Source organism: Rosa chinensis, chromosome 7, assembly GCF_002994745.2.
Source record: "Rosa chinensis cultivar Old Blush chromosome 7, RchiOBHm-V2, whole genome shotgun sequence".
NCBI classification, from domain to species: Eukaryota; Viridiplantae; Streptophyta; class Magnoliopsida; order Rosales; family Rosaceae; genus Rosa; species Rosa chinensis.
In genome coordinates this window covers 23,111,163-23,138,981 of record NC_037094.1, presented here as the reverse complement: position 1 = coordinate 23,138,981, position 27,819 = coordinate 23,111,163, and the positions used below count along the sequence as shown (strand labels likewise).

Here is a 27,819-nt window from a genome sequence, read left to right as displayed (position 1 = left end):
GAATTGAATCAAGCGAGAGATGTATTGAACAAAGCTTTAGGGGATCCTAACGCTATCTGGGGCTCTCTAGGCCAACCATCCGGTTCAGGTAAGTACGTGCCGCCAAATCAGCGTGAGAAGGCTAACAACAATGCTGTTTCCTCCTCAGCTACTGCTGCTGCTACTCCGTCGAAGAATAAAGAACAAGCCTTGGTTATTAGTGGCAGCAAGGAAAAGACTGCTTCGTCAAGCGGACATACCACCAAGAGGCACCAAGCCTCAAAGGGCGCAGGAACTGCGTCCGAACCCTTTACGTTCGTCCAGTACGACAGTGACGGGCAGAGGTGATATATCAAGAACTCCCGGGAAGTTATTATAGGCTCGACCAGGCTGGCGCCCCGATCAAGATAACAGCTCTGTCAAAGGAAGAGATTACGCCAGCGGTGACGCTCCAGCAACAGGCTACTACCCGCATTGTGCATGTCGGGGAGGGGTCGGCAATGGTGAACCAGGCGGTGCCTGTGCAAGCTACCCACCGGGCTGCGGTAGCACCTCCTCCGCCTCCGGGGCCAGATTATGTAAGACGTGATGAAGTAGAGGAGATGATCAGACTGGCCAACCCTAGAGCCCAGCCGGATGGGGTTTATGAAGGACCTTTTCCGCCACACATCATGCTCGCACCTTTTCCCCGAGGTTATAAGAATATCATTTTTTCTACTTTTTCAGGGGAGGACACTGAAGATGCGGCAACACACCTGGCCAGGTTTAGGGTACAGTGTGGCCAATACCAGAATGACGATGTCCTCAAATGCAGGATCTTTGGCACTTCTCTGTCGGGCGCTGCCTTCAGATGGTTTTCTAAACTTAGACCAGGGACAGTGGCGGATTGGCCGGCAATGGAACTACTTTTCCGTGAGACGTTTGGGACTATTGAGCCTGAAGTAGACCTAGCCTCTCTCACTCAGATGGCCCAGCAGCCTACAGAATCAGCAGTCGCCTATCTTCAGCGCTTTCAAATCCAGAAAGCCAAGCTGAATGTCATCCTGCCCGAGAAGGAGTTAGTCAAGTTGGCAGTCAAAGGTTTGGAGCCCCGACAACGAAAGAAGCAGCATGGCAGCATGATTCAGTTGATGGGGGATAGGGATGGCAATGGGGCGGGTTGGTGATGGGGATCACAATACCATCCCTATCCCCGGGGTCATTCTCTACCCCCATCCCCGCCCCAATTCCCAATAAAATTATATTGGGGATTCCCTATATATCCCCATCCCCACTGGGGACTAAACCTCCAAACCCGCCCCAAATCCCCAATAAGAATTTAATAAATAAAATATTTTTTTTCTCATATTGCCTTTTTTAAAATTAAAATCTACAACAAAAAAATTTAAAACATGATTAAGTTCATAAATCATAATTCATTGAGTGCAAAAGTCAAAACACCATTAAAGTAAAAGTGTAGCCATTAAAGTAAAGTAGTAAATGTATATATTTATGATTTATATTATAAAAATAAATTAAAATATATATAGTTAAATATATGTATATATTATTGGGGCGGGTCTGGGGATGGGGATCACAATACCATCGCTGCCCCATCCCCAATGTTAGATAGCGGGGATTGGGGATCCCTATCCTCATTCCCCATTTGTCCCCGAATTCTCTCCCCATCAGGGGTGGGTATCCAATGGAGCTCCGCCCCTCTGGGGATTTTTGCCATCCCTAATGGGGGAACTCATCACAGAGGTGGGCAGTTTCGAGCATCTCCTCAGAGAAACAGATGCGAGGAAGAATGCCTCCAGAGGGACGTACGTGCCAGGTAAACATCGTACTGTAGCAACCCTGAGCTACCAGCCGGCCACTTATGACCCTTATTACCATCACAACACTGAAGAAGTGGTCCAGGACGATGAAGAGGTCGAGGATAATGACATAGCGGCTTACGAGTTAACCGGGAAAAAGAATCCGTCCTTGAAGCAGTTGAAGATTTCCAAGGAGCCCGTCAAGCTTAAATCGATGGCCTTTACCAAGCCGGAGTTTGCGACATATACTTACGATGCCAATAAGGCTCACGAGATCCTTGACGAGATGATCGCTGCGAAGATGGTGAAGACCGATTTCGGACCTTTTCCGCAACCAGACCAGTTGAAGGGGAAGAAATATTGCAAGTTCCATAACCTGTGGAATCACAACACCGCGGACTGTGTAAAGCTCAAAGACCAGATTCAGGTATGGCTTAATAACGGTAGTTTGCAGGTAGAGGCTCCAGTCACAGCGGCGGCACTAGTTGATGTAGATCCCTTTCCAGACACTGGGATCAACATGGTCAATGTAGAGTGGACCAAATAGCAGCGACGGAAACCAACTCTGGATTTGGGTTCAAGCGAGTAGAGTGATAGGTCCATCGCGAATGAGGCACCCGCCAAGGATAAAATTGAATCAACCAACCAGGCCTCACCCGTGATCTTGTGCTCGCGATGTAAAGAGGAATACGGTATCCAAGTATCGCACGAGGAAGTTGAGCAGACGTTTCACTTTGGCTCCCTACCACCAATCAAGTGGGCCTCGTCGTCGCGGAATTATCAGCCTTCCAGTCCAAGAGAAAGGGAGAAGACGGAATCACCACCATCCCCCAGAGACTCCAACTTATTCATGAAGCTAAACGCAGCCACAGGCGGTTCGAAACGAGAAAAGACCAGGAGCGATTGCAAAGATATTCTGACCACGCCCTACATACCACCTCCTTCAGCTAACTCTATCAAGGAGGGCAAATGGTACACCAGGGAAAAGGGCAAAGCGGTGGAGATTAGCTCGTCCAGGAAAAGGAAGCTACAGCGCAGGTTTGGTGAAGCCAAGCGCGCTCTAGAGGCTTTAGATCAGGGCCTGATCAAGCCTTCCCAACTAGTCAAGTCGCCCGAGCAATACCAGAAAGAGATGGAAGCGCTAGCTGCTAAACCATTGAGACCTCCCCGTGGTTTTAACAAACAAACAGATTCACTAACAGGGGCCTCAAAGCCCAGTGTGTTTTGCAGGATTACTGAGGAGCGCTCACCACCTCTTACTCGAATGGAGCACTCGCCAACGCGGCGGCCACATGTCAAGCGCCGGCTCTTCCGTGAAGCGCCAGTGGTCAAAGCTTCGGTCTTTGACAGGCTGGGGGGTAAGGACAGGGCTAGTGACACCTTGCAGTGGCGACCCAAGAAAATCCAAAGTGTAGTCATCTCTGCCTCAGATGAGCGCATGGAACCAGAAAACCCTAAACTAGTTGTTGTGGAGCAGGAACTTGAATCACAGGAGCTTGAACATTGCGAGGTAAAGGGCCTCACGGAAGGGTCGTTGGTAGATTGTTTGGCTAAACAATTCCAAACTGATATCCCGGTCGAGGAGCCCAAGCTCGACTTGGACGATGACATGGGGGAGACTGAAACAACTGACGTTTCTTGCAATATGGTTTATGTGCTCCCCGCGAGATATGCATTGCTAGTCGCTGCTCAGGACTGTGTGGGAGCAGAAGAAGAGAGTGTACAACCATTGCAGGTCACTTCAGCAGTCGCGACGCCTGTAGAAGATAGGGTCCCGCAGGAACCGGAAGAGGGTCCGAGCAAGGGGTTACTCATGAATTTCTCCAAGCCAACGCCAGCTATGGTCCAGCACATGCGACCGCTATACATTACGGCAGACGTCGGTGGCATCAAAGTTAGTAAAATCATGATTGACACCGGAGCGGCCGTTAATGTCGTCTCTACCAGGACCATGCACTTGCTTGGGATCAAGCGGGAGAAAATCCAGTCCACGTCTCTCGCGCTCAAAAATTTCGCGGGTACTGTAACAAAAACCTTGGGATTATTGTTCTTACGTATTAAGGTAGGACCGGTAGAGGGGGTTTATGCTTTTTTCGTCACGGATTGTTATGCGGCCTACAGTGCCATTTTGGGCAGAGACTGGATCCACAGGAGTTACTGCGTACCCTCAACACTTCATCAAGAGTTGGTTATGTGGAATAGAGAAACAGATACGGCGGAGGTGATCAAGGCGGATCCTCGTCCATTCCCGGTCTCCGCAAACTATGTAGATACCAGATACTATTTGGAACCTATCACTCCGTTACAGGTTAGTGGCATCGATGATAAGGGCCGCCCCACAGGGGTGACGGCCTCTGAACTGGCACAGTGGGGGCTCACGCTCGCAAAAGAAGGCTTGGAAAGGCCTGGCCACGCCGTGCCCAAACCTTTAACCGATTAATGGATTACGACCTCTCAGACGAGGGGATAGAGGCCTTCCACTCGATACATGAACGGCTGTCGTCATACATGGTGGAAAAAGAGGCTTATGATCGCATCGCGACCTTAGAGGTCGTTAATGAAGAACTTTCTGACCCGGAGGGCGAAGATGAAGTCAGCATTCAACTTGCCCCAGCAGCGCTGGACGATACGCCTCCTAAAGTTAGAGACCCTACTGAGAAGGTTAATCTGGGAACAGTGAGCGAGCCTATGGAGGTGTCTATCAGTGCTTATTTAGAACCTAGCGAAAAACAGAGGCTCACTGAATTACTATTGGAATTTAAGGATTGCTTTGCGGAGAAGTATGAAGACATGCCCGGCCTGTCACCAGATTTGGTTTGTCATCAACTACCAACTCTTCCTGACAAGAGGCCCGTCAAGCAAGAACCTCGACGAATGAATTCGGAGACCCAGATTCTCGTAAAGGAGGAGGTAGAGAAAATGCACAAGTCAGGCATTATCAGGGTTGCCAAGTATAATCAGTGGCTATCTAATATAGTGCCTGTCCGGAAAAAGAACGGCAAGATGAGAGTCTGTGTTGATTATAGAGACTTGGATCTTGCTACACCTAAGGATGTTTACCCCATGCCGGTCGCGGATATGTTGGTAGATGCTGTGGAAGGACATGAGTTGTTGTCCTTCATGGATGGCACTGCAGGGTATCACCAGATCCCGGTCACTGAAGAAGACAGACACAAGACCGCTTTCCGTTGCCCTGGCTTCGCGGGAGTTTTTGAATATGTGGTCATGCCGTTTGGCCTGAAGAATGCTGGTGCAACGTATCAGAGAGCGATGAACTTGATCTTTCACGACATACTGGGTAAGGTTTTAGAGGTGTACATCGATGACGTAGTCGTCAAGTCTCAGAAGAAGGGGGACCACATCACGGATCTCAGGAAAGTATTTGAGCGCATGCGACGCCATAGACTCAAGATGAACCCGGCCAAATGCGTGTTTGGGGTCCAGGCAGGAGACTTTCTGGGGTTCATAGTCCATCAGCGAGGAATTGAGGTCCCCGAAGACAAGGCGAGTGCAGTCATTAACGCGTCTCCCCCGCGAACGAAAAAGGACTTACAGCGTCTGTTGGGTAAGATCAATTTCCTAAGACGTTTTATCTCTAACTCTGCAGGCAAAATCCAACCGTTCTCACCCTTGCTGAAGTTACAAGGGCAGAATGAATTTGTGTGGGAGCCTAAACATCAGGAGGCTTTCGACAGTATCAAGACCTACTTGGCGAGCCCGCTAGTCCTGGTTCCACCCAGAGCCGGGATCCCATTGAAGCTATACATTTCAGCAGCTGAGGCCTCCATTGGCAGCTTGCTCGCTCAGGACGATGAGGGAGGCGTCGAGCATGCTATATTTTACCTCAGCCGCACATTGACAGACTGCGAGGCAAGGTACACCCCTATGGAGAAGCTGTGCCTAACTCTGTATTTTTCTGCGTGCAAGTTGCGACACTACATGTTATCCTTTACCACTTGCATCATCGCTCAAACCGACCTGGTCAAATACATGTTGTCACGGCCTATCTTGAGAGGTCGCATTGGCAAATGGGTATTGGCTCTCTCAGAGTTTTCGCTCCAATATGTACCTCAGAAAGCTGTTAAGGGGCAGGCCATCGCAGACTTTCTCGCACATCATCCTACGTTAGAGATACCCACAATGAAGGAGTTAGAGATAGCGTCCACCACTACGACTCGACCAGATTTGGCGTGCATCCCTGAGTACGCAGTTTGGTACCAAGCCACAGTCTCGCTGCAGCCTTGGGTATTGTTCTTTGATGGCTCAAGAACTGACACATTGGCTGGTGCAGGGATTGTTTTGGAAAACCCAGCCGGTGACCGCTTCTCTTATTCTTTCCAACTAGAGTTCACATGCACAAATAATCAGGCTGAATATGAAGCTCTTATTATTGACTCGAAGTTTTATTGGAGATGGGAGTACGGGACGTTCAGATTCGCGGGGATTCTCAGCTCGTTATAAACCAGCTCCAGGAAAAATATCGATGTGCAAGTTGGTTGCTTATACCATATCTGAATCGCGCCATCGAGCTTCTGGACCAATTTACCGACGTCGATCTAGAGCATATTCCCAGCGAGCGCAACTTTGCAGCTAATGAACTCGCTCAGCTGGCCACAGGCATCACATTGAAGTATGGCGTACGCGAGCGCATCTTAAAAGTTGAGCGTCGCACATTACCTTCATGGATTGCACGACCTGATCCACCAGATGATCCCGCGGTCGCGGTGCTAGAACCTATTGATGTGGATTGGCGAGTCTCGTTGATTGAGTACCTCCAACAACCAGACCCCAGCGCTGACAGGAAGATTCGTTTCCTCACACTGAACTATTTCCTTAGGGGTGATGAGTTGCGGCAACGTGGGGAGGATGGTATAGACTTTCGGTGTGTCTATGGCCGCGAAGCTAAATGATTAATGAGCGAAGTACACACAGGGATCTGCGGGGCTCATCAAGCGGGACCTAAGATGCGTTGGCTTCTGCGACGCCATGGCTATTATTGGCCCAGCATTTTAAGAGATTGTATCGCGTTCGCCAAAGGCTGTGAAGACTGTCAAGCGCACGGTCCAGTCCAGCATGTTCCTACCATTCCTATGCAGCCTATTATTAAGCCTTGGCCTGCGCGAGGCTGGGCTTTGGACCTGATTGGGATGATCCATCCCCATTCTTCCCTTCAGCACAAGTTTATCATCGTCGCCACTGACTACTTCACTAAATGGGTTGAAGCAGAGCCTTTGAAAGAGGCTTCCGGTGCCACCATTCGCTAGTTTATTTTCCGTAACATTCTCTGCAGGTTTGGTATCCCTGAGGTGCTGGTTTCGGATAGGGGGGCAGCGTTCATGGGAGGCCCAGTCGAGGAACTGGTCAATGATTTTGGCATCCAATTCATCCACAGCACTCCGTATTACGCTCAATCTAATGGTCAAGCGGAGGCTAGCAACAAGACCATCATCACCTTACTGAAGAAGATGTTGGTAGAGAACCCTCGACAATGGCATGACACTTTGTATGAGACACTTTGGGCCTATCGCACTTCTAAACGGAATCCCACCGCAACTACGCCGTACGCACTTATGTTCGGTCATGACGCTGTCTTACCGTTATAAATTAACGTCCATTCCCTCCGCGTGCAAGACCAACATCATTTGATTGGTGAAGATTACGTTCAAGCAATGTGGCAGGAGCACGAAGATTTAAGCGAGCAGCGCTTGGTGGCTTTGGACAATTTGGTGATGGAAAAACAGCGTATCGCCCGTGCCTATGATAAGAGGACGCGTGGTCATAGTTACAAAGAGGGCGACCTCGTCTGGAAGGCCATTTTACCCCTGGGTGAAAAATTAACCGGTCGCGGTAAATGGACGCCACGATGGGAGGGACCTTTTGTTATCCACCGGATCTTGGAGCGTGGGGCTTTTCACCTCAGAGATGTCGATGGTGACATCCATCGCAACCCCATTAACGGGCGTTTCTTGAAGAAATATTATCCTAGTGTTTGGGAGTTCGAAGATTCCCCTGATCAATCTCCTGCCCAGGTTGGGGGGCAAACCTAATCTTCATCGGCTCGCATCATTTCTCTATAATCATTTGGCCTTTTCTTTGTAGCCTATGGTTCTTGTTTCTGCTTTCCCGATGAACATTGGGGGCAACTCAATATCTATTTGAGCCATACAAGAGGCTTTATTATGTAACAGCCTATACAAGAGGCTTTATAATTGTATTCATTATCCAAGTTACTTTTTCAACTTTTCAAATTGCATATTTTTGGCAAAGTGTGTGAAGAGTAAGTGTAAGAGCCTATCAAGAGGCTTTGTTTTTAGACTAACAAATTATTTTTACAAATTTCTGTTTAAAGCAAATGCTTCATTCATAAAGTGGCTTTGCGGCTAGGAGCATACAACAAAACAGATCAATACAATTACACATGCAATTACAAGGCCAAAGGTGGCTCTGAAAGGAGCGTAGAGTTTAAAAGTGGCTGGAGCTGGTTGCGGGGAGAAGGATCTGGGCGCTACCACTGGCATTCTTCCTCTCTTCACTCAGATCCTCCTCCGATCTAAGTCGCCGCTGCTGTCTTTGGCACCGGAGGAAGAGGGAAGGAAATAACCCATCATATCCTCCCCTTGGGCCTTTCCTCCGGGCAGGAGTTGGGGTCCGGAGCGAGCGCGACTCACAACCACATCTACCTCCTGGGGAAAAACAGAAACCTTGTAACCGGGCCCCGGAGGTAGACCGCGGAAGAAGGACAGTTGACCTCAGAGTGGCCTTCCGCCCTTTGTCCCTATGCTCCTCGCGGGCAGTCTGAAGAGACAGGCTCCTCAGAATCTGGTTCTGCCGCGGCATGTTCTTCAGTTTAACTGAGACTGGCAAGTTCATCCAGATTTTCAGAAACCAAAGACATGCCGCTGGACTTGAGATTAGGCCATGAGGCCTACCCAGGTCTTGAGATTAAGCCATGAAGCCTATAAATTTGTGGCTAAGGGTGAAATCATGAAAGGAAGATTTTAGAAACTGGAGAAAGAGCAACAGGTCTTGCGAGGTTTTCTTTGGGGAAGACATGTTGGTTTGGTTACTTATGTTCTCTGAGTATCGATATTTATAGTGCCAATCCTATGCCGCATGGTAGGCCGTTGAAGTACTTTCAACGCCATCAATGAGAGAATCAATGCAGTTAAATGCTATAATCTCGGAAATGGAAAATATTGAAAACGCGTGGGAAGCGGGGCAGTCTTCAACAAGGTGGGCCAAGCAAGGTGGGAAAATATTGAAAACGCTTGAAACCGCCCAAATTGGGGTTATCTTTTCAACGGTTTCGTTTGTCATTAACTACGAGAGTTTAAGTGATATTTGGGCCAAGCAAGGTGGGCTAAATATTAAGTATTAATGTTGTTCATACAAAGCAAAATGGGCCTGAAGTAAGAGGCCTAAAGTTTTCGACCCGCATGGGTCAAGCGAAGTAAATGTTCATCCAGACGAAAACTAGCGTCGGCAGCAGCTCGCTATGCTTGTCGAACTGCTTCATATGCTTGAGCCAAGTTCTGAGACATCGCTTCGAAGGCAGCTAAGGGCTGCTCTATCTGAGGTTCCTCTTGCTCAAGTTGGGCCGTCACCGCAACTAGTTGGGCCTTTGCTTCTACCAATTGGGCTTGAAGGTCTTGAATGTGGGTCCGAAGGTGGTTCTGCGAGATCCGTAGGTCCCTGACAAGAATAGCTCGATCGCCTAAAGAGTTGCGGGATGCTTCTGCCTGTTGTGCAAGGCCACGATAGTGAGCCTGAACCTGCCTGACTTGCGCGGTCGCGGACGTTCTTTCATTAATCCGCGCTGGGAGATTTTGTAATAACTCATATATCTCGACAAACTCAGCCTCGGTGATAGTTCGTTCGCGGCGAAGCATCATCAAATATTCTTGAGCTCTGGCAGGCGCACCCGGCAGTAAAATGTCAGGACCCAGAAGTCGCTGCAGACCGTCCCTCGCTTCATCTATAACTCCTGGATGAGCCACTTCAAGTATGCGAACTAGCCTTTCCAGCCTGTTGGGAGGCTCGGGAGGAGGAACATTAGCAATAGCATTAGCGTCAGCAGCGGCCGCGGCAGGGACTTCTTAAGGCTCGACGATGGAGGTCGCGTCTGGTTCCGGTGCTGCATTTATTTCAGCTCCTACTCCAAGAACGTGGGGGGCAGGTTCTTGAGCCACCATGCCTTCACCAGCGGGCTCAGTAGGATCAGCGACGGCGATGTCCTCAGCAGGGGCATTACTCTGCAGTTGAGGAAAGATTATCAGGATATACAGAGACAATCAAGAGATGAGGCATGGATTTTGGAATGGGGGTTACCCGTGCGACTGGAAGTTCGTCTGTAGTTGGTATCGGTGCAGGTTCTCGAACTGCCTCGGCTGGATCAGGCGATTCCTGTGCTAAGGGTTGTTCAGCGATCGGCTCCTCAGGTGGTGCATCTGGAAGGGGTGCACTTTCTTCCGGCTCGGGCGAACTGTCCTCTATGATCTGCACAGGAATTGAGGCCGAATGTACATTGCCGACGGTGCTGGTCGGAGGTGGAAGGTTTTCGGAGCCCGCGGGCGCTTGCGTTTGTGAAGCAGATGTTCCTTGACTAGCAGCCGAGGAGCCTTCCCCAGCATGTCCAGAGGGCCGGCAACGAACCTACGAGTGAAGAGGTTAGTGGAGCATGGGCGAGAGCATAGATAATTTCTGGTGTGAACTCCTTGTTTCTTACCAATCGATCAGCAAGTGGTTCATCTCCTTCCCAGGGGTCAGCGCGAGGGTCCGAGCGGCTGCGCTTGCGAGCCAGAGCGGCTGCGACCTGTCAAAATCAAGAAGTTAGAACTTAACCCATAGAATATGATCCTAAAGATAGAGGATTCTTACGGTTTGTGGGTCATCGTCATCAGAAGAAGAAGAGTCTCCGGCTGCAGGTTCGTCAAGCACTGCTTTCTGTTTTCCAGATTGTCCGGCGGCCGGGGAAGCACTGGTTGTGCGGCGGCCGGAGCGCGACGCACTCCCCTAATACAAAGAAGTATGAGTAAAGGGTGAATAATGATGGAACTTGCAAAGGGTAAAGTTACGGTACTTACTTCTGGAGGGGGTTCACGAATCACGATACCAGCCTGGGCCGGGCGAGGAGCTCGCGCCGGTCGGACCACTTGAAGAGGCCGGTCTAGTAGTGTCTTCAGAGAAGCGAGCGAGCATTTCAATATCGGCAGGATAAGGATTCCTCAGCTCGCCGAAGAGAGTTGCAAAGAGTTCATCATCTGGTTGGGACCAGCAATTGACGGAGACTTCTGCCCACCAAATCTCATATCCTTCTTCAGTTTCGTCCACAGCGTCGATGGTCTGAGCCCAATCAGGAAGGTCAACTAGCGCAAGCATGCTCTGTGCCGGCGGGGGCCCGGAAGGAGGCCCGAATCTGCGCCAAGAGGTGTTGTAGTTCCAGGCATCATATAGAGGGAATGATACTAATTGGACAAGACCGAACTGGCGGGCGAAGTGGTTGGGTGCATAAAGCTCGTAGCTGAGTTCGTCAGCGGCGATCCTGATGTCTGAGCAGGAGACCGCGCGGCGAAAAGCCAGGCGAGCGCGGTCGGTGTAGTGAGGATCGCCAGGAAGAAAACCATATTCAAGCACAGAGGGGAATCTTCTGCCCAGAATCATGTCGCAGTATGGCATCTCGTCCAGTAAGTACAGATAGGAAAAACACTCAGAATAAGGGGGGATGAGTACTTTGCCTCGCGGCAAAACCATCGACCTAAGAGTTGATCGGCTGGTGGAAGTAGCGGGATATCCTCACGGCGGAAGAATTGAAAGTAAGTCTGGATCCAAAAGTCCAGAATCCAGAAGGGGCCGGATATGTTGGTCTCAAATGGATGCATCGTCGCTTGGTATAGCATGCGGTAGAGGGCTCCTAGTACCGGTTGTCCGAGCCCGACGTAGCGGCCGTTGTAGAGGGTCGTTGCTAAGAAGGTCCAAGTGCCAGTGGGCTTACAGGAAGAGGTGCAGAATATGAACTTACACAGCCAATACTCAAGAAAAGCAATTCCGCCGATCGCATTGTGTTCCCGGCTGTAATACGCCAACCATCGAGGGTAGGAGCCACTGTGGGCACTGCGGCCGTGCTGGGCCATGGTCGAGGTAAAGTTGACAGAATCGAATTGACCATGCACATAAGGCTCGCCATCGATGGGCAGGCCAGTGATGGCGAGGATATCCAACAGAGTGACGCTCATTTGACCAAATCTGAAGTCAAATGTATTGGTGGCGGTATTCCAGAAACAAAGGAAAGCAGCGAGCGGCGAGTGATTGCCACCGCGAGGAAGATGGAAACACAGGTCGATAGTGTGTGTGATACCTGCTGCATTCCAGCGAGCTAGATCCCGCGCCCGCGTCTCGCGATACCAGGAGGTCTCCGGTACACTGATAGAGGATGGCCAATTCCCTATCTTGGCTCGATGGTTTTGGGCCCCCCAGCCGCTAAAATCTCCAGGGGTCCTTCGGAGGACTGGAATGGGTCGGCGAATGGGAAGGCCGTATAGGGCGATGGCGTCGTCTGGGATAACACCTTGCGGCGCTGGGCCCAATCCGGTTTGATGTTCAGAAAAACGAAGGAGAAGGGGTCGATGAATAGAGGATCCAAGATGAATGCGAGCACCGATGTTGATACCCCAAGTCCGAGCAGCCTTTTCGTTTAACTCTTCTTCCTTATCGATGATGATTTTCTTTGGGGGAGCCATTTCTGGGTGTTTGCAGAGGAGATGTTGGCAGAAATGGGTTTTTCCTGGGTTTAAGAGGCTGGAAGGGTTTCTGATGTGACAGGGTTGCGGCTGTGGGTTTAAATAAAAGATTTTGTGAGGGAAATGATGCGACAGAAAGCGTTTCACAAACGAAAGGACGCGACCTTCATTAATGGCATCGTTTCAAGCGACCGACACGTCTTTCTAGTCCCCTTCAATCAGTTACATTCTAGCGGGCCTGATTTCGGGGCCTGGGAGGCAATGTTTGTGCCCAAAAGTATTTTTGGCAAGATCCTTTAGTGGGTTCCAGCCAGTGGGCCGATACCTGCGGCCCAAAAATAAAATTACTCGGGTTTGGGTTATAGCTTCGCCCATTCCGTGATTCATAAGGAGACGAAGCCTTATTGAAATCGAGTAGTAGAAATTAAACAGGAAACTTCAATTAAGAATCCTTCTAAGGCAAGGAGCAGTCGAAACCCTAGGGTATAAGTACAGGGTTAAGCGGCGAAATCAAGGACCTCTCTCTAATCAATCAATCCCAGCGATTACAAAGCCTCCTCAGAGCAAACCTTCAACCTCGTTGAAACCTGGTGACCGCCCGCCAGTCCTAGTCTCCTCGCGAGCCGACTGTCAGCCTCACCAGATCAACCCGGCGGCCGTGCTTCCAGTCCCAGTCTCCTCGCGAGCCGACTGCCAGTACTATTGCCACCGACACACCCAGCGAAGCAAGGGTAACGCCCTCGCAACCCAGCGAAGCTAAAGTCACGCTTTAGCAAAACCCGTGCTTTCTCCAACTTCCCAGTGATTGCTTTGCTCAGCCTTCAACGTTGAGTATCGATACTGTGAACGCAAAGAGACCACAACCAAAGCCCTTACCCGCGTAAGGCAAGAAGTCCTTTTCCGAAAGGCAAGAGAAGAACCCTGTGACGAGGTTGGTGCTCTCCTCGTCCACAGCGCTTGAAGAAGAAGTCAGGTCAAGGGACTACCCCAACGACTGCACCCCGCGGTGCTGGCACGCCTGCGCAATCACACGCTCAAAAGAGACTGTTTGCACACCAGCTGGTTTTGGAGCCAAACACCTTCAACCAAGATCATTAAGTTATTTGTTTACATGCATGTTATATATCTATTTTTCTGTACGTGACCTTAAGTTCTTGCATAAATCTTGTGTCATTATTATAGAAGGAGAGCTTAGTGAAAGGAGGCTTTCTGCACATGGAGAAGACTTTAAAAGTTACCGTAAGCGACTGCAACAAGAATGGAAGGAGGTCAAATTAAACAGAAACTTCTGATTCCAGAAGTTGGCTGGTTGAGATGTTATCGAATCCATATTTACCAGAAAGAGGTATTATAGTTAAATATGGATTCACCATGATTTGGGAATCTGGAAATTCGTAATGTGTCTGATATATTTGACATGTGTGCAGGGAAATAGCATTGTAGTCGCCTCTTCAATCACCATTGGGAAGGGGAAGCTAGCCGACGAAGTTATGAAGCGAATTTTTTAGTTATTAGCTAGTCGCTCTATTCTATTTATTGGATTGGGATTAGGATGTTTCTTTATTCTCTAATATCATAGCCATTTGGTTTGCACGCAATCACGCTCTAATATCTCAGAAAGCAACATCCTAAGTTCTATTCTCTAATATCTTTATTAGAGAATAAAGCAATGTGTATTACCATTATAGTTCTAAGCAAAGCAATTTCACTAATCATATCTTTTCTGGTCACTTATGTTGGTATTCTACCTTGGATCTCGAATTGTTTTCAAGTAATTCATGTTGTTTTCTAGTAATTAACTCGTCTTGTATGAGAAATGTTAACATACCGTAATCTTACCTTATTACAATTATCCAGATGTACATTTCGATAGGCATCATATTGGAGCTATGGAAGATCATAAGAGACCAAAGCTAGGCTCACCAGATTGATCAGTAAGATTGGAAGTGGGCACACTGTTGAGAATGTGTATAAATATAACTCCCACATTAGAAAAATATAACTTTGCTTATAAGTTTATAAGAGTTTGAGCCACTCCATCAATTGGCAATTGGTTTTGAATGTGAACTCTAGATTACTTTATCATGGAATCAAAATGGGTTACCCACGTATTTGGTTTCAGTGATGGTCATACATGCTCACTGTCACCCAATATAACTTGTCCACGTGTATGGCTTGAGAAATGACCACACAAGTGGAGGTGTGTTGAGAATGTGTGTATATATATAAGGGTCCTTGACCCAAAGCATCAAAATTGGCCAAAATTATCTCACTTACCCCAGCAACAGATTTTTATTCATGCTTATCTAATTTCAAGTAAAATAACAATTTCACCCTCCGTATAATTGAGAAACTGCATCCATGACATCTCTCTCTCTCTCTCTCTCTCTCTCTCTCTCTCTCTCTCTCTCTCTCTCTCTCTCTCTCTCTCTCTCTCTCTCTCGCCGAGATATCAACGCCGAAGCTCCGGCAAAACCACAATGGTATTAGTACAAACTGAAACAACGCCATTGTAGACTTTATAAGCTCACGGCGCCGTTGAAGAAGAAGACGATGACGATCAAAGACAAAGTACGATCGAGCCAGCAACGCCATTGCAGACTTTACGAGCTCGACGTCGCCGTTGAAAAAGAAGATAACGATTTAAGACAAGGTACGATCGAGCCAGCGACGATCTGAAGGTGCACAATCCGAGAACCAACGAACGATCTGAAGGTGCACAATTTGAGAACCAGCAACGATTTGAAGGTGCACGATCCGAGAACCAGCGAATCCAACAGGAAGCCCTCTCTCTCTTCCTCCGACAAACCACGTCGTCCGATTTAGACTGGACGATTTGCGGAACAGCGGCAGGGCTCTGTCGACGACACCAAGCACCCCACTATCTCGGGCTTGGCCTGCGATAGGGTCGGCTGGGTAAGGTAGCATTCGCTCTGGATCATCACTGGCTCTTTTGGTACTGGAAATTAGAGATTATGCAAATCAATTTTGGGTGCCTAGAGCATTTTCGAGGTGCCCAAATCACTTCTTCTTTTTTCTTTTTTTTTTCAGTCAATTGTGGGCATAAGGCCCAAAATGAAAGAAAAAAGAAAAAGTTTTATTGCCCCTCTATGGGGGACAATAGACTTCTATTGGAGGGCAATAGACGTTTTGAATTGATGTAATCTCTTTGTTTTGTTTTGTTTTTTTTTTTTTTTTTTTTTCTGTAATCAAAGTTTTATTTGTCGAAATTTAGGGATATTAGTTCCCATTCTGGAGACTGAAAGTCCTATTGGGGGGCAATAGACGTCTATTGGAGGGCAATACATGACTGATAGTCGTCTATTGGGGGGAAATAGATGTCTATTGGGGGCCACAAACATTTCCAGTGAGATTTTCAGAAAATTCCGGTGGTTGGCGGCAGGTGATCTGATTCCGGTCACAGGTTCCGGCAACCTGTGACCGGAATCAGGCGAAAGTTGGCCGGATTCCACCGCCGGTGACCTACCTCCGGCGAAGTCTCCTATGGTTTTTCTCTCTTCCATTCTCTCTCTGTCTCTCTCTCTCTCTCTCACTAAGTAACAATGGGGTGAAGGTAAAATGGTATTTAAAAAATAAATAAATAACAAAAAAAAAATCTTATTAGGGTAGACCTCTTTAGAGTGTTTTGGGTAAGAGGGAATTAAAAAAATTATGGTGGGAAAAAAATATCTAGAAATAGGGTAAATGGACAATAACCCTATATATAACTCCCACATTAAAAAAATATAACTTTGCTTATGAGTTTATAAGGATTTGGGTCACTCCATTCATTGCCAATTAATTTTGAATGTGCACACACAGACTTTAATTTTCAACACTACCTCCATAATTAACCATAAGCTTTGTATAATTATATGGAGTAACTAGGGTACTACACTATTACATGGAGTAATTAGGGTACTACACTAGAAGAGTTGCATGTAAGATTGCTTTGCATCCCACATGGACAAAGGACTACACTATTACATATTTACATGGAGTAACTAGGGTACTACACTAGAAGAGTTGCATGTAAGATTGCTTTGCATCCCACAGAGACAAAGGACTACACTATTACATATTTACATGGAGTAACTAGGGTAGTTGCATGTAAGATTGCTTTGCATCCCACAGAGACAAAGGACTACACTATTACATATTTACATGGAGTAACTAGGGTATACTACACTAGAAGAGTTGCATGTAAGATTGCTTTGCATCCCACAGAGACAAAGGTTATGCTTTAATTTCTCTATGTAAGTTGGGACAATACTTCAACAGGGATAGCTTTACGTCCAATGACCTCTTAAAAAACAAGTTCCCGACTATGCGTTTCAATTGAGAGAAAAAAATTAGAGCGAAGTAAAAAGGCGTCACGCTTGGCACTGGTGTCGTGAGACTCAATGAAATCATGTAGCAGAATAAAAGTGGTAAAACCAATTTCGTCAAAAAATAAAGGCCACGTGGGAGGTGAAACCATATCTCAGATATTGATGTCAAGAAAGCCATGGTGTTCATAGCCAGGAAAGAACTCCATGCTACCACGAAGTGAGAGGCAAAGTTTGATGGTACATCGGGTTCACCAGTACTATTAGATCCGTCGCTGCTGGTTTTACGACCAAATGGAGTGCTGAAGATCTGCATACCGGCTGGTGGGCTGAGCACGGCTTGGAATGTGGCTGTTGCAATCAGGACAGCTACCACTAGAAGATTATTACGATTCTCATTTGACAGGCAACTTTTAGTGAGGTAACTACACATAACCCATCTTTCGAGCAATGACATCTCTGTTCTTAGAAAATTTGCAAGAGTAGGAAGTTTAGGGAGTGAAGAAGCTGTCAAAGCTCCTCTTTGGAGTAATAAACTTCTTATTTCTGTATTATTGTTAAGCATTCCTTGGCGATCTGATATGTCCATTGCTGTTAAACCCTCCAAATTCTTGGCATTTATATCAACCCTTTTTATTAACAACCTCACCACCTGCATTATTTAGATGGAGAGTTAGTCAAATACTTTTGAAATAGATTCCTTCTCAAAATAGGAAAACATAGTCTATGGTTAAGTTTAGAGTTATAGATCATGCTATCATAGACTATGACTAGCCAAAAGAGTTTATTGTGCAATTTGGTTCCTTCTTCTTTTAGGACAGCTAAATGCCTTACTATGAAAAGTTTGTTTCAGTTCTCACATAAGTTTGAGGCTAACTTATGACTACAAACCATAATTTATAGTTATAAAAAAAATTTAAAAAATAAGAATAAAAAAAATTATCATTATTGAGTTCTGAAAGGTTTCTGCTGAAAAATAAGCGACTAGCTATTAAATATCTGTCTTGCCTTTTTTTAACCGCAAAAAATTAACACACAAAGAATTACAGTACCGGAACCTGAAGCAACACTGTAATTTTCTATGTCAGTGTTAGGGATAAGTACTGAGGGAAGAAAAGCTTGCCTGGAATTGATTTCTTAATATTGCAATGTGCAGTACAGTGTTGCCTTCATCATCAGTCCACTGCAAGATCATATCCATAGCAACATGGTGAAGCCATCCCATCAGGACTTCAAGTGCTTCCAACTTGTCATTCTTTGCAGCAATATGAAGTGCAGTTTCTTTTCGAATTGTCAGATCTATGATAGACTCTGGGGAAGCTGCTAAAAACTCAGCCAAAAGATCAAAGTTTCCAATTTCGGCTGCACAATGCAAGAGAGTCTTTCCCTCCCTTCCTTTGACTCGGACAAGGTCCCTATAGATGGATAGGAGAAAAAGCAATGTTTGTGTTTTTCCTTGCTTCAAAGCAAGGTGCATTGCGCTGAAGCCTTCCGGGTTTTGCTTCCTTGCAAATTCTGGCTTCAATCTCATCATCTCCATGGCAAAATCGGTATGCCCTGAAGATGCAGCAATGTGCAAAGGAGTATCAACAAATGGAACAAGGTTGATGCGCTCCAATATATATGAGTCCTCCTGTAACAGTGCATACAGGCCACCAATATTCCCCCCTTGCGCAGCCTGCTTCAACCTTTGATCCGTGCTGAGAAATAACATAATTAGAAAACTGAGAGATTAGAATATAATGCATGCTGTCACATGAAATTATGGAATAATTGTGCAAGATGCCTAGACATTTCCAGATTTCCTATGTGCGAGGCATTTGCACCTGTAGCAGTGATGATATGTGAATGACTGTGCCCAAGTCAGAGCAATATAGTGAACCAAAAAAGAAAACTGAAAATTCTTCCTCTGTGTGAATTATATATCCTAACTCTCTATTTAGGCTGGGAGCATGCTTTAAATTAATAAAAGCCAAGCAAAGGTACCAATATTTCATCAAAATGAGTTCCTCAACCTTTTGTAATACCTGAAGGTTGGAACAGACAGAAGTGAAGATCCTTCCAGAGCTCCAGCACCACATAGCGTAGTCCTTATTTGTCTGTCATTCAGTGGCTGTTGATGCTGTATGATGTCCAGGGGAGTCCAACCCGCCAAATTCTTGAAGTTTACATCAACTTGTGAGGTCAATAAAAGCATAACTGCCTGCATAATGGAGAAATGGTCCAATTGCTGGATAAATCAATTTACAAGATTGCTTTCTTTTCAGTCCAAAAAACAAGTTGCTTTCTTCTTTAATTGAGTGATTGCAAACTTCAAAGGATATATATTAGAACTTGGAAACTTTTTTACCAGTTATGAAAATTTTGCTGCCTTGTTTTGGCAGCATATATACTACACTATATTGTGGTACTAATATAGTGTGTCCATTATATGATACTATAAAATTGACCCCCAATTGAGTTTCACAAATTGTTTATCTTTAGATATGAAGCTGAAATTTCTTATGCTTTTTGAAGTCAATATAAGACTAGGAAAACTGACCTGAGGTTGATTTCTAAGTGTTGCAATGTGCAACAAAGTGTTGCCATCCTCATCCTTCCAGTTCAATACCTTTTTCTCCAGTTGATGTACCTCTTCATAACAGACCTCTTTTAGCCATCTCAACACAAATTCAAATGCTTCGACCTTGTCATTTTTCAGCGCAATATGCAGAGAGGTCTCGTTTCGAATTGTCACATCCTCCAAGGATTTTGGGCAGGCCGATAGAAACACTTCTAAGAGTCCGATATTTCCTTCCTTGGCTACATAGTGCAAGGGTGTCACACCCTCCCTCCCTGGCACCCGAACAAGGCTTCTATCAGCATCTAGGAGACGAACCACCATCCTGGTTTTTCCACTTTGCAGGGCCAAGTGCATGGGACTAAATCCATCTTGGTTCGGCTTCCTAGCAAATGATGGCTTTAGCCTCATTATCTCCATGGCAAACTGTGTATGCCCTTCGGCAGCAGCTATGTGTAGAGGAGTATCGACAAATGATGCCCCAGTAAGGTGATCTAGAAGTTCACCATCCTCCATAATCAATCTGTACAAGAAATCAATATCTCCAGATTGAGAAGCCTTCTTCAACCTCTGGTCCATTCTAGGAAAGTGATGCACTGACGCTTATACTATATCAACCTGCTCAAGATCTTACTTCTATCTATTTTCTCATGGTGCATGAAAGCAATCACAGCATTTAGATTCTAAAGAGATGAGTAATTGCTGCAGAAAATCTAAAAGTCGCAGAAGTTCCAACAATTACATGACAGTAGTTCAGAAATGGTAAAGCCAATATGTGACGAGTGAGAAGTGAGAAGTGAGAAGTGAGAAGTGAGAAGTGACCGTCACCAACAACTACAATATATATCAGAACCCCAACTGCTACATGTAAAGTCTGAAGCAACTTCATAGTGTATTGCTGGGAAAGCAGGATCAATAGTCTTGTCAATTATGGTCAAGACAAAGACACCTTCACTATGTCCACCAGAGCGACAAAAAATAAACAAAACAAAATAAGACTCCTTGCGGCATCCAAAAGTCTCTGGCCATGGTAGCGACAGTTTCATTAGTCCACTTGGGTTTACATGACTGTAGCTAGCAGACATATATGGAAGTCTCAGTTTAAGACTTTTCTTCTTTTCCTATTTATATGTAGCACTTTTAAGAACAAAAAGAACCACTAATAAATGGTCATGAGCAATTTGGCACATCGGTAGTGTATATATTGTTACTTGCGGTAGCACATTTCTCATTAGCTTTAAGAATACAGTAAATAACGAATATGTTGTTATAGAAGGTTTTAGTTCAGTTGGTCCAAATCTCATACATCAACTACTACGTACTTTGATGATCATTTGGAATGTATACGAGGGACATAGGCATTCTCCCTCCTGGGGGCAAAGCAATCAAAGAAATTCTTTTGTGTGGGTTTGTTTCTAGATTTAAGAAACACTAGTTGCTTCGTACGTTCAGACATTTTATCTTTTTATTTTTTGATTTCATGGGGCCTAAACAAAGGAAACAGTTTAACTAATAGCTGAGATATTCCTATTTCTGGTAACTCCACACAAATCATCTAGGTAAACTTGTGTGACTTGTGGAGGAGGAGATTCTAAAAATTGAATCCTAATATACGTTAATAGCTAACTCACACTCTTATAAAAAAAAAAATAGCTAACTCATACTGGGAAGGACTTACCATCCGCGATCATATTCCTTTCACGGTATACATGATGAGTGGTACGTCGCTGAAAAAGCTCCTGAAAAACTCTACAATTGCACAAAATAACTTTGAGAGGGTGCAGACAAACACATTGTCTTCAATTTTCTAAAAACAAAATCAAGTATTAGAGCATCTCCAACAGTATGAATTATTTTCTAGCTAGATTTCACAAATTGATTTAACAATGTTGCTCCAGCAGTAGTAGCTATTTATAAATAATATACTATATTTTATTGAATTATAAACTGACATGTGGACAAAAGATAAGAGTGAAATATAACTTTTGTTTTAACTATGCAAAATTCTCTAGCTAAATATAGCTAGCCAATTTAGCTAAAGCTAAATTGAACTTAGTTATAGCTAGTCTGTTGGAGTAATTGAATTTTACTTTAAAAATAGTTATATATAGTTATAATTTGAATTTAACTAGTCTGTTGGAGATGCTCTTAGATTTAGTAATGTAAAAAATAGAGAGTACAGTCAACAAAGCTTGTGGATTAAGCATATATATGAAATATGAACACAAAGCTTAAAACTTCAAAAGTCGTAAAGAATTATCACATGCATTTTTGGAAGACCATCCAGTCAATTTCTTCGAGTACCCAATTCCTGTTGATATCTGCAGCACCATGAACTGGTCACGCAGTTTCTTTCCACTTCCACAAAGTTCAAGGGATTTTCCAGGTAACCTACCCGAAATTCACCCAATTAGGAATGTAAAGAATTATCACCTGCATTTTGGGGGACCATCCAGTCAACTTCTTCAAACACCCAATTCCTGTCAATATCTGCAGCACCATGGACTGGTCACGCGGTTTCTTTTCACTTCTCACAAAGTTCAAGGGATTTTCCAGGTAACCTACCCGAAATTCACCCAATTAAGAATGTTAATTTTTCACCTACAAGTGAAGATCGGCTTACCAAATGGTGGTCCACATATAATTTCTATGGGTGAGGCTATAATAAGAACCATTATAACGATAGCTAACAAAAAGGAGGAGAAACTCTCTCTCCTCTCGAAAACCCTAAGGCCTACGCCGTTCAATTTCTCGATCTCGTCCGGCGGCGCCCGGCTGTTGGGATAGCCTCTGGCCTCCCGCCGTCATGGGGTTGCTGCCGGACGGGAGAACTACTGCCCATGGTGACTTCGTCGGAGGGGGAATGAGCTCTGGGTTTTTCAGTTTGGTTCGGCTGGGATGGTTTGATGGTGGTGGTCGGACTGTACGGGCTGGTATTACGATCCCTACTAATGGGTTTCCTGGATTGCCGACGTCAGGGATCTCGATCGATGGCGGTGGGGTTTTGGGCAGCTTGGATCGGGGATTTGTTTGGTCCGTAGTGATGCAGGTCGTGGCGACGGAGCTTGGGCGACGTGGTGCTGCAAGTCGTGGCAGCAACATGGATCAGGAGGTCGTGGCTGCGATGTGGATCAGGCGACGGGGGTCGGACGGATCTTGCCGGACGGTGCAGTGCGGCGGGGATGGGTGGAGCAGGGTGACTGGCCCGAACCGGTTGATGGGCTGGGGCGAATTTCCTTGAAGACTACCATGTTGGGCTGCAAATTGATGGGCTAGGTTTCTGCCCTAGTTCAATGTTTAGTTGGGCTAGGGTTTGGGGCCTAGGCCCAATCCTATGTTTTTTAGTTTTATCTAAATTACAATAATTCCTTGTATTAGGAAACTACGCACCGATGTGCACTCTATGTCTCTTTAGCGTCTCTGGAGTAGTACCGAAGGAGGATATCTGCTATCTCTACGATCTGAAATGTATAATGAGTGGGTCTATTTCTACATACCATTGTGGGTACTACCACTACCTTCTTATCTGTCTATGTCCTTAAATGACAGCGGAAGGGTATGTAATGGCCTATTCTGGCTTGTGATGAATATACTATTTCGCCCTGTGGGCTTGATTCAAAAAGAACCATTATAACGAAGACTTTATAAAAGCTTTTTAATCAAAGGCTGTGAGGTCTATTTTTAAATCACATTTTAACTAATCAACTGTTAAATATTTAGATATTTATCAATAGATCATTTCTACAAATTTTTAATTAAATTAAAAATCATTAAGACATTCATAATTGAGATTTATCATTATGAACATAAAATGTTTATGTTTGACACCTTAAGGCATTCATAATCGTGATTTATCATTTGATTCGTTCATTAATTTGATATAGTTTGATACCTTAACGATTTTCATTTTGGTTGAAAATTTGCATAAGTGATTTAGTCATGGATATAAAGATCTAACGGTTGATTTGTCGAAATGTAATAAAAAAGTGGGTTTCATGACCGTTAATTAGAAAGTCCTCATTTTTTTAGGCTCTTATTAGAACCTCTCTCTACCTCTCTCTAATGAGGGCCTCTAAAATGAATACTGCTAACTACTAAAAAGTTTGTTGATCTAAGACCTTTTTCACTCAGGATTTTTCCCTTGGACCTCTACTTTTTTATTCCTTTGAACCTCTTTATGTTATTGTCCGGTCCTTTTTAGCCTCTACGTTGTTTCACTATTTATAGAGTTACAATTTATTTCACTGATTAGAATTCACTTAGCATTTGTAAGTTTTAGCCCTCTCTATTAATGACATGTTCAACAAAAGATGATGTCAATCAGACTAGTTGCATGTCAAACGAAAGTTAGATGATTGAGAGATAAGATAATAATAGAAAACATGTAGTTTAGTCATCTTTAAGTAGAAACATTCTCGTTATTTTATGTTTTAATTTAGTTACATTTAATTCAAGTTCTATATCAGTGTCATTTTGGATATAAACATATGATTATCTAAACATTAACACATCTACTGGTTCAAAGGGTTATATTGGTTGCAAATTATGCTAGATTTACCTTCCTCATGTGCACATGCAGTTGATCTTAAAAAAATGGATTGGTTTTTTTTTTTTTTTTTTTTTTTGTTTTTACCGTTGAATGTTGAAAAATATCTCATCAGAAAAGTGCCAAAAGTGTATGTAGTTTACTACTAATTCATGATAACTATGTAGGGGACTTTTTTTTTTTTTTTTTTTTCCAGAAGAAAAGTAGTAATTGCATTGATAAGCAATCTAGATAGTTATATCAATTCGTAGTACACGGACAACCACTGTGGTACGTCTTCAAACCAAACACATAAAGTAGGATGCAAAAGTTCATTTCTAGCTAACTGTGCTACATGATTACATTTATGTGGGTAATAAGTACAAACTGTTTGGCTCCAGTTTTGTTGCAGCTGGTCAACAGTCTCTTTTTTGCGCAAGCGTGCCAACACCGTTCGGGTACGGTCGTCGGGGGTGTCTCTTGACCTGACTTCTTTTGAGCAACTGTGGATGAGGAGAGCACCAACCTCGTCGGGGGATTCTTTGTGCCTTGTGGTGAGGACTTTTGCTGAGCTTCTTCAAAATCACACAATCGATACTCGACGTCATAGATCGAGCAGAGCGAAAATCACTGGGAAGTGGGGAGAACTTGCTAAAGAGTGACTTTAGCTTGGTTAGTTTGCGAGGGCGTTACCCTTGCTTGGCTCCGTTGTGGTCGCAGTACTACAGTCAGCTCCCGAGGTGACTAGGACCGAAGCATGTTGACAGAGGGTTTGATGGCACTGACAGTCAGCTCCTGAGGATTCTGGGACTGGAGTGTGGTCACCGGTAAGAGAAGGAGAAGGGTTGCTCTGGAGAGGCTTGGATAATCGTGGAAATTAATTGATGAATTGTGTGTCTTGTTACTTCGTCGTAGCCTCCATATATAGGCTACCAGGCCATAGTGGTTGACCTTAAACAAATCATGATGGGTTAAGCACTTAAGCACTAATGGAATCATGGTGGGTTAAGCACTAATGGAATCATGATGAGTTAAACACTTAAGCACTAATGGAATCATGATGACATATTCCCTGTTGGCCACCATGAAATGTAGTTGAATGCTTCCTCACGTGCATGCCATATTCCTTAATTGAATGGGGTATGAATATTCGCATGGGCGTGCCTTTTCTTGCAGCTTGCATAATCTTCCATAATTCTGCAGGTAGGCTTTATTTAGCCTCTAAATAATATATTTTGATCTTGTTGACAATATATAGCTTGAGCCACTGACATTGGCTCAATTTCTTCAAGACACGTCTTGTCAGGCAAAAATGCTCATTTTGGGTTCAAACACAAACAACTGAAGTGAAGAGGTGAAACAAGGACTTCACCTCTTCTAATAACATGCTTTCTACAGACAAGTCTGCCACATATTTAGCTAAGTCATTGACCATCGACAAAGCATCAAACTCCATAATTATATAAGAAGAATGAAAACCAGAATTGTAAATCACTTGCAATCCCATAGCTGCTACGTAGATCTTAGCAACTTTAGGATTGAATCTGCCTTGTAATCCTTTAGAAGCTACCAGAAGCACATTCCCCAACTCATTCGAAGAATAATGCCCAAGCCTCTAATTCTTTTTTCATCATTTGTTGCACCATCCACATTTAGCATGAGGAAAGGAAATTTGAGGTTTAACCCATTTAACCGGAAAGCCAACTGATCTAGGAGGAATGGTGGAAGTTGGCTACATCGCTAAAAACTCCACATATGAGGACTGAACCTGGTCAAGAAGGTATTGCAGACTCACAAACTTGCTTCAGTGGTATTGACAGCACCCGCCCAGGATTTCACCCTGAAATCCGAGGTGGCCCTACGGGGCCCACCTTAGAGATAACTCTACCGAGAACTGGCCGAGTCACCCCTAAAGTGGACTACCCAAAACAGTAACCCACAATAGATCATAGCCAAACGAAGAAGTGCGGAAGCTATTCGTCAACTATGCCTCGAACCATGTATGCCCGACCTCAACTAATAACGCCTGCAAACTGGGCATTAGAAACCGAAAGGCCCAGGGGAAAGTAGACGAAAAACGTTAGCGTGAGTGGACAAAAATAAACAATTTAAAAGAAAAAGGATTTCATACTTTCCCACATTTATTCCTTTAAAAACTCGATGCATGCAACAATTGTAAAGCACATTTAGCTTTAAATCCAAGAATTTCAAAACAATAAACCGACTAACCTCGCTAGTCACAACATTCAAAAAATATATCGTAAAATCGAAATCTCGTTTCTCAAGAAGATAAGACCAGCCCCGCTGGCTACAGTGAAAAACGAACTAGCCCCGCTAGTCAAGCAAAGATAAGATATGGGGAAGAAGTATCACCATACGAAAGAAGGGAGCCTCTCAGGCTTGGGTCAGAGTGTCCCACACTCTGGAGCATCCCATGCTCTGCTTTACTCACCCACGAACACATAGTAAGTAGGGAGGAGTACTAATAGGCTAGCTAGCAATAAAATATAGCGACCCAGGTATCGTGGGTAAAAACCATTCAAATCCAGTAAATTTAAAAGGCTTCCCCATAAGTCCCGCGAATAAAGAAAACACGGGTACAGTTCCCAACCATACCCGGAAATTCTCGTAGTAAGTCATAAAATCAACAGCGTGTCCCACACGCTAAAAGAATAATTAAATCAATCGTTTCCTCGACAAAAATTCCATTTAAAATCTGAAAACAATTCATTCCCGAAATCACTTTATAATATTTCATGAATCTCAAAACCCAATCAAATCCTAAATCACTTTATAATCCGAAAACCAAAATCATTATCGATAGCAAATCATACTTTATTTCGAAATTCACAATATCCTTTTAAAACTTAGAGCCAAAATCATTTTGAAATTATAACCGAGATAAATCAATTTATATTCTCAAATAAATAAACGTAATAATTAATTACGACACAATATTGCAAGCATCACTTAAAATCAAAAGTCCACTCACAGTATTGGTTGGCGACCACGCAAACGAGTTCCTTCGTCAAGCGGTAGCTCGATATATTGTCTTGTACACAAGTACACTTCTATAAATGACAATTCGAATAAATAATTACGAACCTAAACGAAACCCAAAAATCTCTATCTCCATTACTTCTCGGATTCAATCCAAATCACACCCATAACACCAATTCCTGGATTTACATATTCCACAACGAAAACGAGGGAAATCCGACGGCCGGACTTCCCACAATTCAATTACAAAACTCCGAACTTCGGAAAATCACAAACAATTCCAAACTCCTCCAAAATTCACCAAACTTCACATACAAGCTCTACAACATTTATAGGATTTAATGGGCTAAAAACTAGAATCAAAACACTGCCCTACACGCTGCAGCTGCCGCCACCACCACCAGCTCTGATGGCCACCAAATTTTGGTAGCACAATCATCTCATCATTCCAAACATTTTTCTAAACTACCACAACCTGAGAAAACAACTAGACCTAGGTCAACAATTAAGAAAACAGTAAACCCAGATTTATGAATAGTACCTAGAAATTCAAACCTTCGATTCTTCCTCCACACTGCAAATCGTGGCTCAAGGCTAGGGGCAAAATGATCCTTGGCAAAAACCGAACCTTCGACGCCGGTTTGGTGTCCGGAGATGGCCGAAATCCGAAGAAACTGGCGTTGACCACTTCTGCTACAGTGAAACTTCAAGGACCCGATGCATCGTTTTTCGGCCAAGCCGCTGTGAGTTACCGTCGTGGGGAGGTTGGGTAGGAGTAGAGGAGTCCAACGGTGCCACTCGTTCGTCCCTAGGTGGCCGAAATTGTGAGGTGGCCGGAGTTGTAGAGAAGAGGGAGAGAGACACGGGGAGGAGGAGAGCAAGAGAGAAATGA

At 44.6% G+C, this 27,819-nt stretch overlaps 2 protein-coding genes across 2 annotated transcripts; one reads left to right on the top strand and one right to left on the bottom strand.

Annotated features, from left to right (window-relative positions):
• The first annotated feature begins 875 nt into the window (after positions 1-875).
• LOC112177612 lies at positions 876-2,325 on the top strand. Its single transcript, XM_024315894.1, has 2 exons — positions 876-1,137; positions 1,814-2,325. The coding sequence occupies exons 1-2, from the start codon at positions 876-878 to the stop codon at positions 2,323-2,325; spliced, it is 774 nt and encodes a 257-aa protein (XP_024171662.1).
• Positions 2,326-16,520: 14,195 nt separating this feature from the next.
• On the bottom strand, positions 16,521-20,169 carry LOC112179687 (ankyrin repeat-containing protein BDA1). The gene is made up of 4 exons (XM_024318146.2): positions 19,385-20,169; positions 18,870-19,045; positions 17,966-18,542; positions 16,521-17,494 (listed from the first exon to the last, which is right to left on the bottom strand). The coding sequence occupies exons 1-4, from the start codon at positions 19,979-19,981 to the stop codon at positions 16,751-16,753; spliced, it is 2,094 nt and encodes a 697-aa protein (XP_024173914.1). The 5' UTR covers positions 19,982-20,169; the 3' UTR covers positions 16,521-16,750.
• Positions 20,170-27,819: the final 7,650 nt, after the last annotated feature.